This window comes from Enoplosus armatus, chromosome 9 (genome assembly GCF_043641665.1).
Source record: "Enoplosus armatus isolate fEnoArm2 chromosome 9, fEnoArm2.hap1, whole genome shotgun sequence".
NCBI classification, from domain to species: domain Eukaryota; kingdom Metazoa; phylum Chordata; class Actinopteri; order Centrarchiformes; family Enoplosidae; genus Enoplosus; species Enoplosus armatus.
The window spans coordinates 10,016,563-10,029,031 of NC_092188.1; the positions used below are offsets into that span (position 1 = coordinate 10,016,563).

The 12,469-nt window shown below is 41.0% G+C and overlaps 2 protein-coding genes across 3 annotated transcripts; both read right to left on the bottom strand.

The window, feature by feature from the left end:
• Positions 1 to 292: 292 nt before the first annotated feature.
• Positions 293 to 6,170, bottom strand: phc1 (polyhomeotic homolog 1). Its single transcript, XM_070911927.1, has 14 exons — positions 6,129 to 6,170; positions 5,143 to 5,264; positions 4,908 to 5,018; positions 4,748 to 4,813; positions 4,499 to 4,642; positions 3,819 to 4,004; positions 2,910 to 3,650; positions 2,671 to 2,806; positions 2,386 to 2,564; positions 2,195 to 2,258; positions 1,987 to 2,074; positions 1,548 to 1,719; positions 670 to 898; positions 293 to 542 (listed from the first exon to the last, which is right to left on the bottom strand). The coding sequence occupies exons 2-14, from the start codon at positions 5,257 to 5,259 to the stop codon at positions 391 to 393; spliced, it is 2,385 nt and encodes a 794-aa protein (XP_070768028.1). The 5' UTR covers positions 5,260 to 5,264; positions 6,129 to 6,170; the 3' UTR covers positions 293 to 390.
• A 1,178-nt stretch (positions 6,171 to 7,348) lies between these two features.
• On the bottom strand, positions 7,349 to 12,268 carry m6pr (mannose-6-phosphate receptor (cation dependent)). Of its 2 annotated transcripts, none has more exons than XM_070912106.1 (7): positions 11,984 to 12,268; positions 10,714 to 10,886; positions 10,317 to 10,486; positions 9,957 to 10,063; positions 9,398 to 9,528; positions 9,189 to 9,315; positions 7,349 to 9,104 (listed from the first exon to the last, which is right to left on the bottom strand). In XM_070912106.1, the coding sequence occupies exons 1-7, from the start codon at positions 11,987 to 11,989 to the stop codon at positions 8,982 to 8,984; spliced, it is 837 nt and encodes a 278-aa protein (XP_070768207.1). In that variant the 5' UTR covers positions 11,990 to 12,268; the 3' UTR covers positions 7,349 to 8,981. The 2 variants fall into 2 exon arrangements, with proteins under 2 accessions (XP_070768207.1, XP_070768206.1); XM_070912105.1 differs by having other exon boundaries at positions 9,954 to 10,063.
• Between the last annotated feature and the right edge of the window lie 201 nt (positions 12,269 to 12,469).

The window sequence follows — 12,469 nt, forward strand, 5'->3', positions numbered from 1 at the left end:
AACTGTCCTAGCTAGAAGACCTAGCACCGATTACTGCAGGCTGGCAGATTTTGCACAGTTTCACAAGAGAATACATACAAGGCCTCTACTCACAGCGACAGAAAAAAAAACTGACAAACACTACTGACATGGATACTTCAGACTGTCCATGCTCACCACGCACACACATAACAGGATACATCCATGTTTTTGCACATTCAATGTCCAGAAAGTAAACTGTCCATCCCCATGTCTCCACATGACTGATGGTGCACACTTGTTTGTAAAAACAATCCTCACTGTCCCCATAGATCTTAGTCTTTTTAACTTCTTATGAAAAGAGGAGCCGGTCCAGGTATTGATTCCAGTGAGAAGTCATCAATGAGAAAATGATCCTGGTGTCTGACTGCATCACTCACGCAGGGTGTTGATGGAGGCACAGATCTTGAGAGCGGGACCCAGCTTGATATTCATGGTGGAGATGAGATGGTCCTCTCGCAGGAGCAGCAGAGCCTGCCCGTCTATTTCCTGTGACAGAAACTGGGCAGCCAACTCTTCACAGCCTGGACACAGGAAGACAGGAAGATAGAATTATAGAATAGATATATATAGAAGAATAGAAGATAGAAAAACAGTACAGGAGACACGGCTAAGGCTTACAAAACTGTTACCTAATCACTGAACACCAACCTTGAAGTGAAGAGATAAACCTGAAGACTTCTTCCACACTCCACTGAGCAGGAGTTGCTGAGAGAAAGTTACCACCCTCTAGTGGGAGGCTGCCAGGAGCTGAGCTGTCAGACGGAGGAGCTCTTGAGCAGGAGTGTGAAGAGCTTGGGGACAGTGAGGGAGAATCCTCCTCCTCCTCTTCTTCCCCATCGCTGGATACGTCCTCTGAGCGACTGGACTCAGAGTGGCACTAAAGAGTGGAGATTTAGATACAAAAGCCAACGATGAAACCACAGAGAATAAGCTTTGTTGATAATGCAACCGCATGATATATAGAGCATAAGGCTGGCATTTTTCTATATTTTTCTTACTATCAATAAATTCCATGAAAAATCCAAAACCAACCAATGTGTTAGACCAACTCTGACTTCCCTGTCTGTGACACTCAGGCCAATTTCTGCTCTCCAAAGATGTAAAGACAGATCAAAGTATAAAGTCGAATTTTAAAAAAAGGTTAAATAATGTCCTCAAACACCTGGGCACTGTAATTTTTATCAAACAATACTCAAACAGGAGTAGATTTGCATTTGTTGGGGGACTATTTTTCAGCTGCGGAATAATACACATTTAGTACACTACAGCAGCAGGACAGCTTATGTGAGATTGACTCCAAATAAACTACAGTGCCTGTGTTCACTATTTTGAACGTTGTGTCTCATTGGTATGTTTTTCATGTGCCGTTTCATAAATGACATCAGGCTTTACATACACTATAATGTGTGTGTAATGCTTGTTAGTAGGACAAATTCATTGCTGGTTTTGATTTTTTCATGGGATTTGTTGACAATTAGAAAAATATTGAATATCACCAGCCTTATCCTTGAAACTACAGCTCTTACCTTGACAGGTAGATGCCTGCCTGATATCTTATTACAGGTGATATTAGAACTGCTCCTGCGAGAGGGGCCCCTTCGCCTAGCAGCGCTCTCGTTGGGTGCCGGAGGCGGTGCCAGGCCTGCACCACTTCTCCCTCTGCTTGTCTTGTAGTGTTGGCTGCAGCTCACATTATACCTGTGGATCCAGGAGCACAGTCAATACTCAGGAAGACATTTCCAAGGTTCTCCTATGTGCATGTATCTTGTAGTTTTTAACTCCAGCTCAATGTGCACAATGTGCTAATCAGGTCTAATCAGTGGCATCCCCTGGTATACTTTGGATGGTTCCCTTATTACAGGTGGTTACCTACCCTTGGTATAAAGCACGGTGGAGGAGAGTTTTTGGGGGTATGTACATCACCAAACCAAAGTAAAAAAAATGGGAAGCTAAAGTAAATTGTACCTCTTAGCACAAGTATTTGAACAGAACCTCTTCGATCCCCTGAACTGGCTGGCTGGGGCGAGGCTTCCACAGTACTCACACTTTAACACTGATGAGGAAAAGGAAAGGATAAAACGATGTTACACATTTAGAAAATATTGATCCCACACACAGATTCATGATATCATACTTGATCATTCAAAAAATAAAGAGTTATTCCACCACTTACATGGAGGTCCGTTCTCTGAGCGGCCAACAAGGGCAAAATCTCTGTCTTTGAGGAGTCCAGCAACCTGTCACATCAAATACAAGCCTGACAATAAGGAACTTTTTCACATGGAAAAGTGCAGAGCCAGTGAATTTCAAATGAAAGATTTGATTTAATGTGAAATCTATGTTAATCAACCAGGGTACACTTACAGGGAAGGGCTCAGCTCCCTCCTGGATCACAAAGCCCTCTATGAGGTGGGTGAGGACTTGAGGTTTGACCACTGCCTGGGGAACAGGTGCTCTGTCTTTGTCCCCATGCCCGACTCTTGACAGGGGCAGAGGCAAGGACAGGGTGGGAGGAGATGAGAAGGCTGCTGCTACAGGAGGAGCTAGTGAGGATCGAAATAAAGAGGGAAAATAATGAGCATTCAACCAGATTTTCAAGCATTGCTACTAATAATCTATGCTTGATTTGGAGATGACAAATTGACATACCAGAGTTCTTTGTAGGAGCAGGGGATAAGGGAGGAGCAGAATCTTTCATGTGTGCGGAGTCTGAAGATTCTGTCGCCATCTCATTTGGTGCATCACAGTCAGATTTTCTCTTCAAAGAGCCAATAGCAGGCTTTATCTAGTGGTACGTGGGGAAAAAGGCAGGAGAAACTGTTACAATTCCTTGTACACCGATAGCTGTATGACTAACCAAAGGACATCCTATCAATGGTTGATCTTACCATAGCACTGTTGTTGGAGACTGCGGTAACAGTCCCACCAGCTGTGCTTTCCTGGGCTGCGCTGCTTCGTGCCTGTGCCAGGGCCACAGCCTGAACGTTTCCTGCTAAGCCCTGCCTGGCTCCGACAAGCTGCACAGGGATGTGGGGAAGGTTGTGCCCCCCAGTGGTGGTCTGGCTGTTGCTAGGTGGTGCTGGGAGAATGGGAGGTGGGTGTCGAGGGGGCAGCTGCACAGGCAAGCGGTGTCCCTGAGCTGTCTTGGGCTGGATTGGCACAGGACCTTTGTCTGCAGTAGTGCTGGCCTGCTGTAGGGGCTGCACCACCAGAGTCTGTGCGTTAATGTTGGCCTTTGGGGTCACTGAGCCAATGGGGTAGCCCTGGGTGGTGGTAGCAACATTTGAGGTGGGCACCAGTATAACAGGGGCAGCGGAGGAGGACAGGAGGAGCTGAGAAAGAGGGAGTGCTGGAGAGGAGGTGGTGGAAGGAGCTACAGAAACAGCAGGAGTAACAGTCATGGCAGCCTGGTTTCCAGTCTTTACAGTCATAGTGTTGGCGGTGGACTGCTGATTAAAGTTGGATTTGGCCATTTGTTGTTGCTGCTGTGGTTGCACTTGCTGCTGCTGGACTGTCTGGGCAAAAGTCTGCTGCTGGCCGAGAGGAAAGCTGGCAACATCTTTCCTCTCTGGAAGCTCAGACTTGATAGCAACTGCTCTGGAAGCGCAGTGTAGGGCCAGATTCTGCACCTGTCAGATCAAGAAAGAAGTAGGTTGTGATGAAATGCATTTTAGAAAAGTAGCAGGAGTGTGCTTGGTGGAGTCAAATAGTCCTCCTATAACAATCATGTCTCTGAAAACAATCACATATTCAAGACTGAATGGTTTCACATTACAGATAGATAATGGTAATCAAACCTGATCATTGTCAGACTGGGCACTGGCAGTGGTAGGAGCAGCTTCATGCTGTTGTTGTTGTTGTTGTTGTAGCTGCTGCTGCTGCTGGGGCTGTGTCTGGGCAACTGTTGTTACAGTAGCTGTTGCTGTACCACCAGGCATGAAGATGAGCTGAGAGGCAAGGGGAGCCCTGAGAGAGCGGTTGACCTATGTGAGGAGCAAGACAGATGGTCAACCTTGTAAATAGCAAATATTTCAATGAATGACTCCTTTACTACATGGATTTATTTAATGATTTGACAACATTTCTGGCAACAAGTGTTAAGTGCAAATTTTTAAAAACACTTCCAAGAGATTATGCAGTATCACTGCTTTCTCTTAGATTTTCTGGTGATGGAGTTCAGTTTAAGTAGGTTTTATCTTATGTATACTTCTAGTGGCAATCACAGCTCGGGCTAACAACAGAGTTTTTACTTTTGTTCCATAGAAAACTGCTACCTGCTCTTAGAGATAGAAGAATGCATGAGCTATGAGTAGCATTAGATACCAACCCAAAAGTAAATCTTTAGAACACCAAATCAAGCTTTCACAAACAGAATAATTAGAATGAATTATTATATCATAAGAATTGGTGACACAGACATTCATTTAATTGATTATTACTTAAAAATGGGCAAAGCACATGATATTTTTTAACTCACCCTAAGATACATCTGTCCCTGTCCTGCAGAGTTTCCACCCAGCAACACTGATTGGTTAAGAGCTGTTGTTGTTGCAGAGGTGGCCGGGCCGTGGGGACGAGGATTATTCATGGTACCTCCTGCAGATGTGGTGCTTAGGTTGACCTGGGAGGAACAGAACATTGTATATCTTTATCAAACCTACCTTGCCATTTCAAAAGCTAGCTGTGTAATTCATAATTCAAACAATAATTCACACAAAAAACTTACAGTAGTGGTCGCCTGGGACATGCTGTTACTTGGGGTATTGGACTGACGACTAGCTGCAAGCGTGGCCTGGTATAAAGAGAGAAATTAAAGGGATGAGTGTGATGTTTCTGCTTACCATACTTTTGTGCTGACTTCATTTTCCTGCCATAATTCTGGTTACCTGTTGAACAGCAGCCAAGTTGTGGAGTTGGGCACTATTGATCTGCTGCTGCAGCATGAGCTGCTGGAAGTACTGAGCTGCATTTGGCTGTCTTTGCAGTGCTTGGAGAGCCTAAACAAACAAACACACACATACATATTGTTTTAAGACTAATCCAAAAGTTTTTATATTTATATTCAAGATAACAAAATTAAATTAGTCTTTTCATCACATCTATGCAGTTGTTTATACACACCTGTACAGCCTGTCTCTCATATAGAGACATGTGGGCTATCTGGGGTGCACGAGAGTTGGCGCTTGTCTGAGGATTTCCATTAGTGGTGCCTGGGTTTTGGTCTTCGCCTGCATCCATGTTTGCTGCTCAAAACACAGAAGCCACAAAAGTAGTTGTGACCAAACACTATTGATCTATACACTATACATATTTCTATTAATTGCAAAACTGTAAATACCTTAGTTTTAAAGCTTAAATATCTGTACATATGAAAACTCAAATCATCAGTCACAAACTGAAGTAAATAAAGTTACAGGCAAACTGTGTCAACTCAGTATGTTTCCAATGTCTAACAGACATTGCTGCCATAAATAGGCTACTTCTAGGGAAAGCTACCACTGCTAGAGTACGCCATCAACATTTCCAGTGCTCGGATTGTTTTTAACAGAGGCACAGAGGGTTATTCTTTCAGAGGGCCAATAAATCACAGCTTGCTACACCCATGCATATACAACTACATATGAGCTTGGCAGACGTTATCACTATACCACTAATAATCGTGGCAAGCAGGAGGTATTTTCATTAGCAGACCAGTTGTCCACATGATAGATGAACGCGAGAGAAAGAACAACATGGAGGAAAGCTCAAAACACCAAGTAAGAAAGGGGCTAGCCAGCTGTGGCTAACTACAATGGACTTTGCTAGTTAGCTAACCTATCTCTAAAAAAAAGTCTGACATACCATAACTAAAATACATTAACGTTAGTAACCGGGCTAGAAAAAAAGGCAGAGTGCAGAAATATTAAATGACAGTGCAAAAGTCGATAGTTTGAAGATAACACTAACGTTTACTAGTAGAAAAGGTGCAGCGTTAGTTTAACATAAATATGCTAACTAACTAGCAATGCTAGCTGTTTACTGCAGGCAGACACAAGCTAGCAGCTAGCTGACTATCACTCGTGCAAGAAGTCAACGTTTGGTGTTTTTCGGCGTGCTTATGTGTTTACCTCTTCTTGGTATTTCTGTCCTTTTCACAGTTAGATGCAATGAAGTTTATATTGCGATCTTGGATTTAACTGCAAACAACGATAGACCCTTTCAGGGTTTTTGCCTCCAACAAAACCCCGCCCCTTACAAGTCTCTTTCTTCCTCTTCTTCTTTGTGTTTGTTGGCGGTTGGCAAACAAACGTTACAGGGACATACATCCACCTGCTGTATCGGCGCGTAGGTGTTCAACTGCAAGTGTGTTGGTTTTTCATATTTTCTAATATGGAAATCTATATATTTAGTTTACCATGTGAATATTATCTGACGAATGACGCCTACTTGTATTTCTAACTATTGGCTCTGTTACTGGCTAGCTTCTGGTACACAAAGGCTTAGATCATGTACCTTTTGAATCATCATGTACCAAAAGCTTTTTGGGAAGGAAGGAATAATTTTCTGCACGGAACCCGTCAGGGATTATCGGGTATTTGCAGGGGGGGCATTGAGCATAAGGTATCACTCTATGCTGATGATGTTTCCCCATCTGCTGTGCTCTCTCTCTCTTAATCAATGTAGTTATTTTTCTGAAGTTAAATTTACACAAGAGTGAGCTCTTTCCAATTAATAAGGATGCAAATTGATTATTCAATGAAATTAGACTATTCAAACATACCGTTCCAAATTGAGAAACATCAGTTAACCTATCTTGGTGTCTCAGTCACAAGGAAACACAAAAATCATTAACTTCATTCAATTGCTAATTCAAGTTAAACAATAACCCTCTCCTCTGTCTATATCTCTTATTGGATCCTTTAATTCTATAATATTGACCATACTGCCCAAATTTCGAGTAATACCCATTATTTCAGCTCCACCTCACCGCTAAGCCCTTAAAACCATGCAAATATTATATTTATTTCGATTACCAGGGGCTACAACAAGTGTGATGTATGACTTCTATCACTCATTCCCATGTTTCTTTTCTGTTCCCCAACTAAGTTATTCCATGAATAAGGTTTCTGGTAAATTTGAGTTTTTAGCCTTTAGGCATGGAAGAACCACTGATCAAAAAACCTGGTAAACCTGTTTCTTTACCCTGAAACATCTGCCACGAGGTGTATGGTCAAAAACACTACTGAATATTAACAGGATCTTAACCATTAAATTAATTTAAATATAAATTATTAATAAAAAGGTGAGTGCACTTGGGTGTGTACGGAGTTCACCAGTACAACGGGCATACATAAACTTCTTTCATATTTTATTTTTGATGGAATCAGAAAACAAACAAAAAGGTTTGAGGCTTAAAATCCTCCTCGAACCAAACACGTTATATTAATGCAGAGGTTGTTCAGTTCGCTACAACCACAGGTGTAACCATTTCCACCAGATCGTGTTCCAGGAGTTGATTTGCCAAAACTAAGCGAAGAAATGTCAACCGTAATAAAAACAAAAAGCAAGTGATAGGAACAAACCAAACCAAACAAACATATGTGCTCACACTGACAATAATATAGTAACATGATTCACAACTTCCTAACATAATTTTGCCACCAAGGCCAAAAATCCCAATTCAATCCTTAGCATTAATAATTTGAAATTTCTAAAAATATTACAAACCTCATTATTGATATCCTCACAATATATTGATACAGGATGTGTATAGAAAATGAAGTGCTTTCATTTGCCGCTCTATCTTCCTAAAGAAGCAACGCATCAGGCATGAAGCGGCCTGAATATTTGGTCAAAGTACAATCTACTCTCCATCCTATAATATTAGTGTGTGTGAGCGTAGCAGTGCATCAGGTGCTTGGGTCAGTTTTATCATGTAAGCAGACAGATTAGAGTTTACCCATTATAATATTCATTATTAAATTGTTCTGCGATTATGAACATTCGTTTTTTGCTGTGAATGTTCATTTATGCTATGAAAATAGAAGTATATATATACTACATATATACTATACTTTTTGAAATGAATGAATAGCAGAATTCATATATAAATCTCTTCTAACTGCTCAACACTGTATAGTAGAATTTATGAGCAAAACTTATTCATTTGAGATAGAATTAAATTTAGAATTTTAGTTGGATGCTTTGCTTCAGAAATTTGTAAATTTCAATTTAATAGCACTGTTGACCTTTCTGATAAACAAATACGAGGATGGTTAGTTACAACTGTCAAGCTCAGATTTCAGTCAGGAAGCTGATAATACTGACCACTTCAGGGAGATATTAGCATTGATGTTTCCCCTATAATGGTAAGGGAATATGCCCAACTAAAGACTAGATTCAGTCAAGCTATGGTTTTCGCAGTGATTTCTACTTGGCTGTAAGCACAGTCACAGTACTTAAAATTAAACATTTACATTCTCATATTACTTATGACTTTCAAAAGAAAACATTACCAAGTTACACGAGCAAAAGCACTTGTGTGTTTTGTAACCGGCAAATGTCAGTGCACAACCAGGACCCCAGGAAGCTACAACAGCTAACAGCTTGCTGCAACCTGCACCAACCTCAAACAACAATCAATCATTAGCCAAGCAGAAAAAGATGAGCAATATTATCATTAAGTTTAACTTCTCCCTTTTCACTCATTTGTTTGACATCAAACAGCAGAACGAAATGCATGGGGTAGGAAGAGGAGACAGGTCTGTCAGCCCTGTGAGTAACATGCCCTCTTAAGAAGATCAAGCAGATCACACAGTAGTTGCCCTAGGCACAAGTCTGGAATTCACACAAAGTGTCAACAGGTCCTAACCTAAACCAGCACAAGAAAAACAAGACTTGTGTCTAACAGCAACTTCATCTAACCTGTGAAAGAGTAAACTGTGTCACACAATTTCTGTCCCATTTCTGACATATTGAGGTCACATAGGTAGTAAGTGGTCATCTCTCTCCTCTGGCTCTTCTTCTAAAGTATCTGTGGCCACTCCTCTGTAAGCGGGGGCTTCCTCTCGATTTCGTGATCGGCACACAAAGTCACACCCATCCTGTAAGAGGGGATATAGTTTGTTATGAATGAAAAAAAAGAAGTTTAATCAATAATCATTATTTATCAACTGCACTAGGCTTACCGCTGTCAGATTGCCAACCTCCACCCAAAAAGCATAATTGGGGAATTGCTCCATCCCTTTGGCTCCAACAATCAGTCGTTGGTAGAGGAAACCACCAATGAGGTAAACAGCCAGAAGACACAACCCACTGAAAGAAGAGAGGGGTTATTATCACTGATCATTTATAATATTATACGCTTTAACGTTAATTACAGACTGTCTTTACGCACATGATGAGTATTATTGAGCCAGTGCTGAGCTGGGACTGAAGAGCTGGGCACACCGCACTGGAGTCCAGCTCAAACAGGTAGAAACAGTCGTGCTCCCTCTCCCTGTCCTCCAGCACCACCTCCAGCTTGCCCTGGGTGTGAGATGGAAGGAGACAAAGATAAATACACACAATAAGAAAAAAGGAGAAAGGGTGCAAGAATACATGTCACACAAGAGATGCATTAGGCCATGTTCAGGCCTACATTGGCACTGTGTGAAAAAACATCCAGCATCCAGCAACATGCTGCATTGGCCAATCAAAGACACGCAGGCAAATCTTCCAGGTAGATTACCTTGCAATCATCAAGATGAAGAATACAATTGCTTTCACTGTGATAACTTGTAAGTATTAAAAACTATTTGTGGATATGTTACTCAACATATACTGAAGACACCTTCATGGATCATATGTCACCTTCACACCAGGACCTTTTTTTAAAAACAGTGCCATTTTGGGTCTGAACACCTGGTAAGTTAGTTATTTCTTGATCTAAAAGCCATCTGTGTTTCTTTTACCACATCTATTTTCCTGTTGCAAGAGATCATGATAATGGCTTTCCTCATTTCCTTGGAGCAGTGGCCATCATATGTGTCGCCTTTTCTGTAGATCAACATCACCCAGTCACCTGCAAGGGCAGTAAAGTGTGAAAACAGACAACGCAGACACAATACTGATCTATGAAATGGTGAGTCCAATGTTCAGAGTTAATTCAAGAATTAACCATTTGTAAGCTTTCTGGCTTATTATGTTCATAGTTTGTCTCAAAACGTCCTCCAATCTAAGATCCAAATTCACAGATGTGTAATATTCACACACATGCTGCAAACATTCGATCAAAACAAAGGGTTAATTAGTAGGAAATTCATGCAGAGACTTACTTCCTCCAATGGCCTGTGTTGAATTATACGTGCCAATCACTGTTTGTTTATTTTCTGTTTTCTTGCTGTCCACCTGAACAACCCCAGCTCCTGGAACACCCCCTGCATCCCCACACAACTGGAACACATATGTGTAACTGTCGTCTCCATTCTTGGTCTCTACTGTAAAGCTGTCAACACAAGAGCAAATCCCAGTAAACAATTAATCATGTGAGACAGAAGTGGTGAAAAAGCACAACACTGAATGACAAAGGGCAATCAGGCAAAATGCTTCTGTCATGGTTGGTTTACATATTCAGTTAGTACTGATTTTTGATTGATAACAGCCAATCCAAAAACAGTCTAACATATATCGATGGTACTGAATATGCAGGTACACAGCTGAGTCACTTCTTACTTCTTATGGGCGAGTGGCTCCAGTCGATGGAGGACTTTCCGCTCTGACACAGACTCAGAGAACAGTTTACATCTCTCTGTGCCATCAGTGCTGTACACCCCACTCCCACACAGGACCAGCTGAACAGCCAGGGTCCACACCAGGAAGGACCCTCCACTTTGACTGTTGACCACCTGGCACAGATATTACATGAAAAAAATTATTATTTCATTTATTACCATACAAGCAAATATAATTACTTACCATCCATTTGACATTAAGGTTGGAAAATATGACAATATATAATGTCATAAACTGTTTATATTATGGTAGCTATCCCTGGAGCTGAAAGGAGTAGTCAATTAATCAATTAGTCAACTGACAGAAGATTAATGGGCAACTGTTTTGATAACAGATTAATCATTTCAGTATTTTTTTCAGTAAGAAAGTTAGCTTCTTTTATTTGTCATATATGATATTAAAGTGAGTAACTTTGGATTTTAGACTGTTGGTCAAACAAGACAAGCTATGTGAATACATCCCCTTAGGCTCTGACAAATTATAATGGGTATTTACTAGAAATTGATTAATCAATCAATTGAGAAAATAACTGGCAGATAATAAATCTATAATAATATGAATTGTTAGTTGCAGCTCTAATCCTTTTGACATCTCTATTGTTGTCAAAGATGCAAATCAAAGAACAGGACTGCTTTGTGTAATGCTGGGGTTTTATATAATTTTTGCATCAATGTGATAAAGTACCTTGATTTGTTAGGTATTTAATTCACTGAATAGCCAAAAACAGACAAACCTGTCTGATTATTTCATCCATGAACTGTAAAATACACTAAATAAATATGTTACATATACCAAGACAGAGGGTGTTATCCATGTGGCCTACTCCTATTTTAGAAATAATTCAAAATGAAGTGGTGGGATTATCTCCTGTTCACTATGAGCAACTTCGGCATGCTCATGTAATCGCTTCCTGACCAAAAAAACATAAGTAGGAGGATGTTACCTGTCCATTTCTCGGAAAAACTATTTTAAGTGTAGACTACAATATCTAAGGACAGAAAAGCAGACTACGAACCAGATAAACTAATCGTGTAATTGGGGAATTTAGTTGTGAAACTACGTATTTTAAGCCTTCACTAAATACAGTGTGTGCATGCAAAATGTCTGTTCATCTCCGCATGAGGCAATACATTACCCTGAGGAAACAGTTAAAAATGACCCCTCTGATAAGCTTAACAGAATTGAACTTTTAGCCACATTGTGCACCTACCTTCATGACTTCGTCTACTGTAAATGAGTGGGAAACGCTTCTTTGTTAGTTTAACAGACAAACTGACAGTCGCCAGTTTATGCTGTAGTGAGCTTCCTCACGCTAACGTCGCTTCCTGGTTGACTTAATCAGCAATAAAGCTGCTATTTTGTTATGCAGATAAAATCAAGTAAATCTGCATGTAGTCCGGAGTTTTAAGTTGTTGTTGTTAGCTGCACACCTTTCTGTACTGGATAATAAACGCGCTTTCCCTCAAAATGTGATCAAGTGGCATCCAAGAGGCTAACGGGCTACAGACAGCAGCGGAGTGCGGAAGTGAAACCAAACACACGCGCGCACGTGACCGTTCAGATGGAGCGCGACCAATGAGCGGCAGCTGAGCAACGCGTCAGCTGACCAGAGACTCCTACAGTTGGAAGAGAGGAAAAGCTCTATCATGTCTACTTGTGTGCTGCACAAACCACCACATTTATTTAATTATCATTT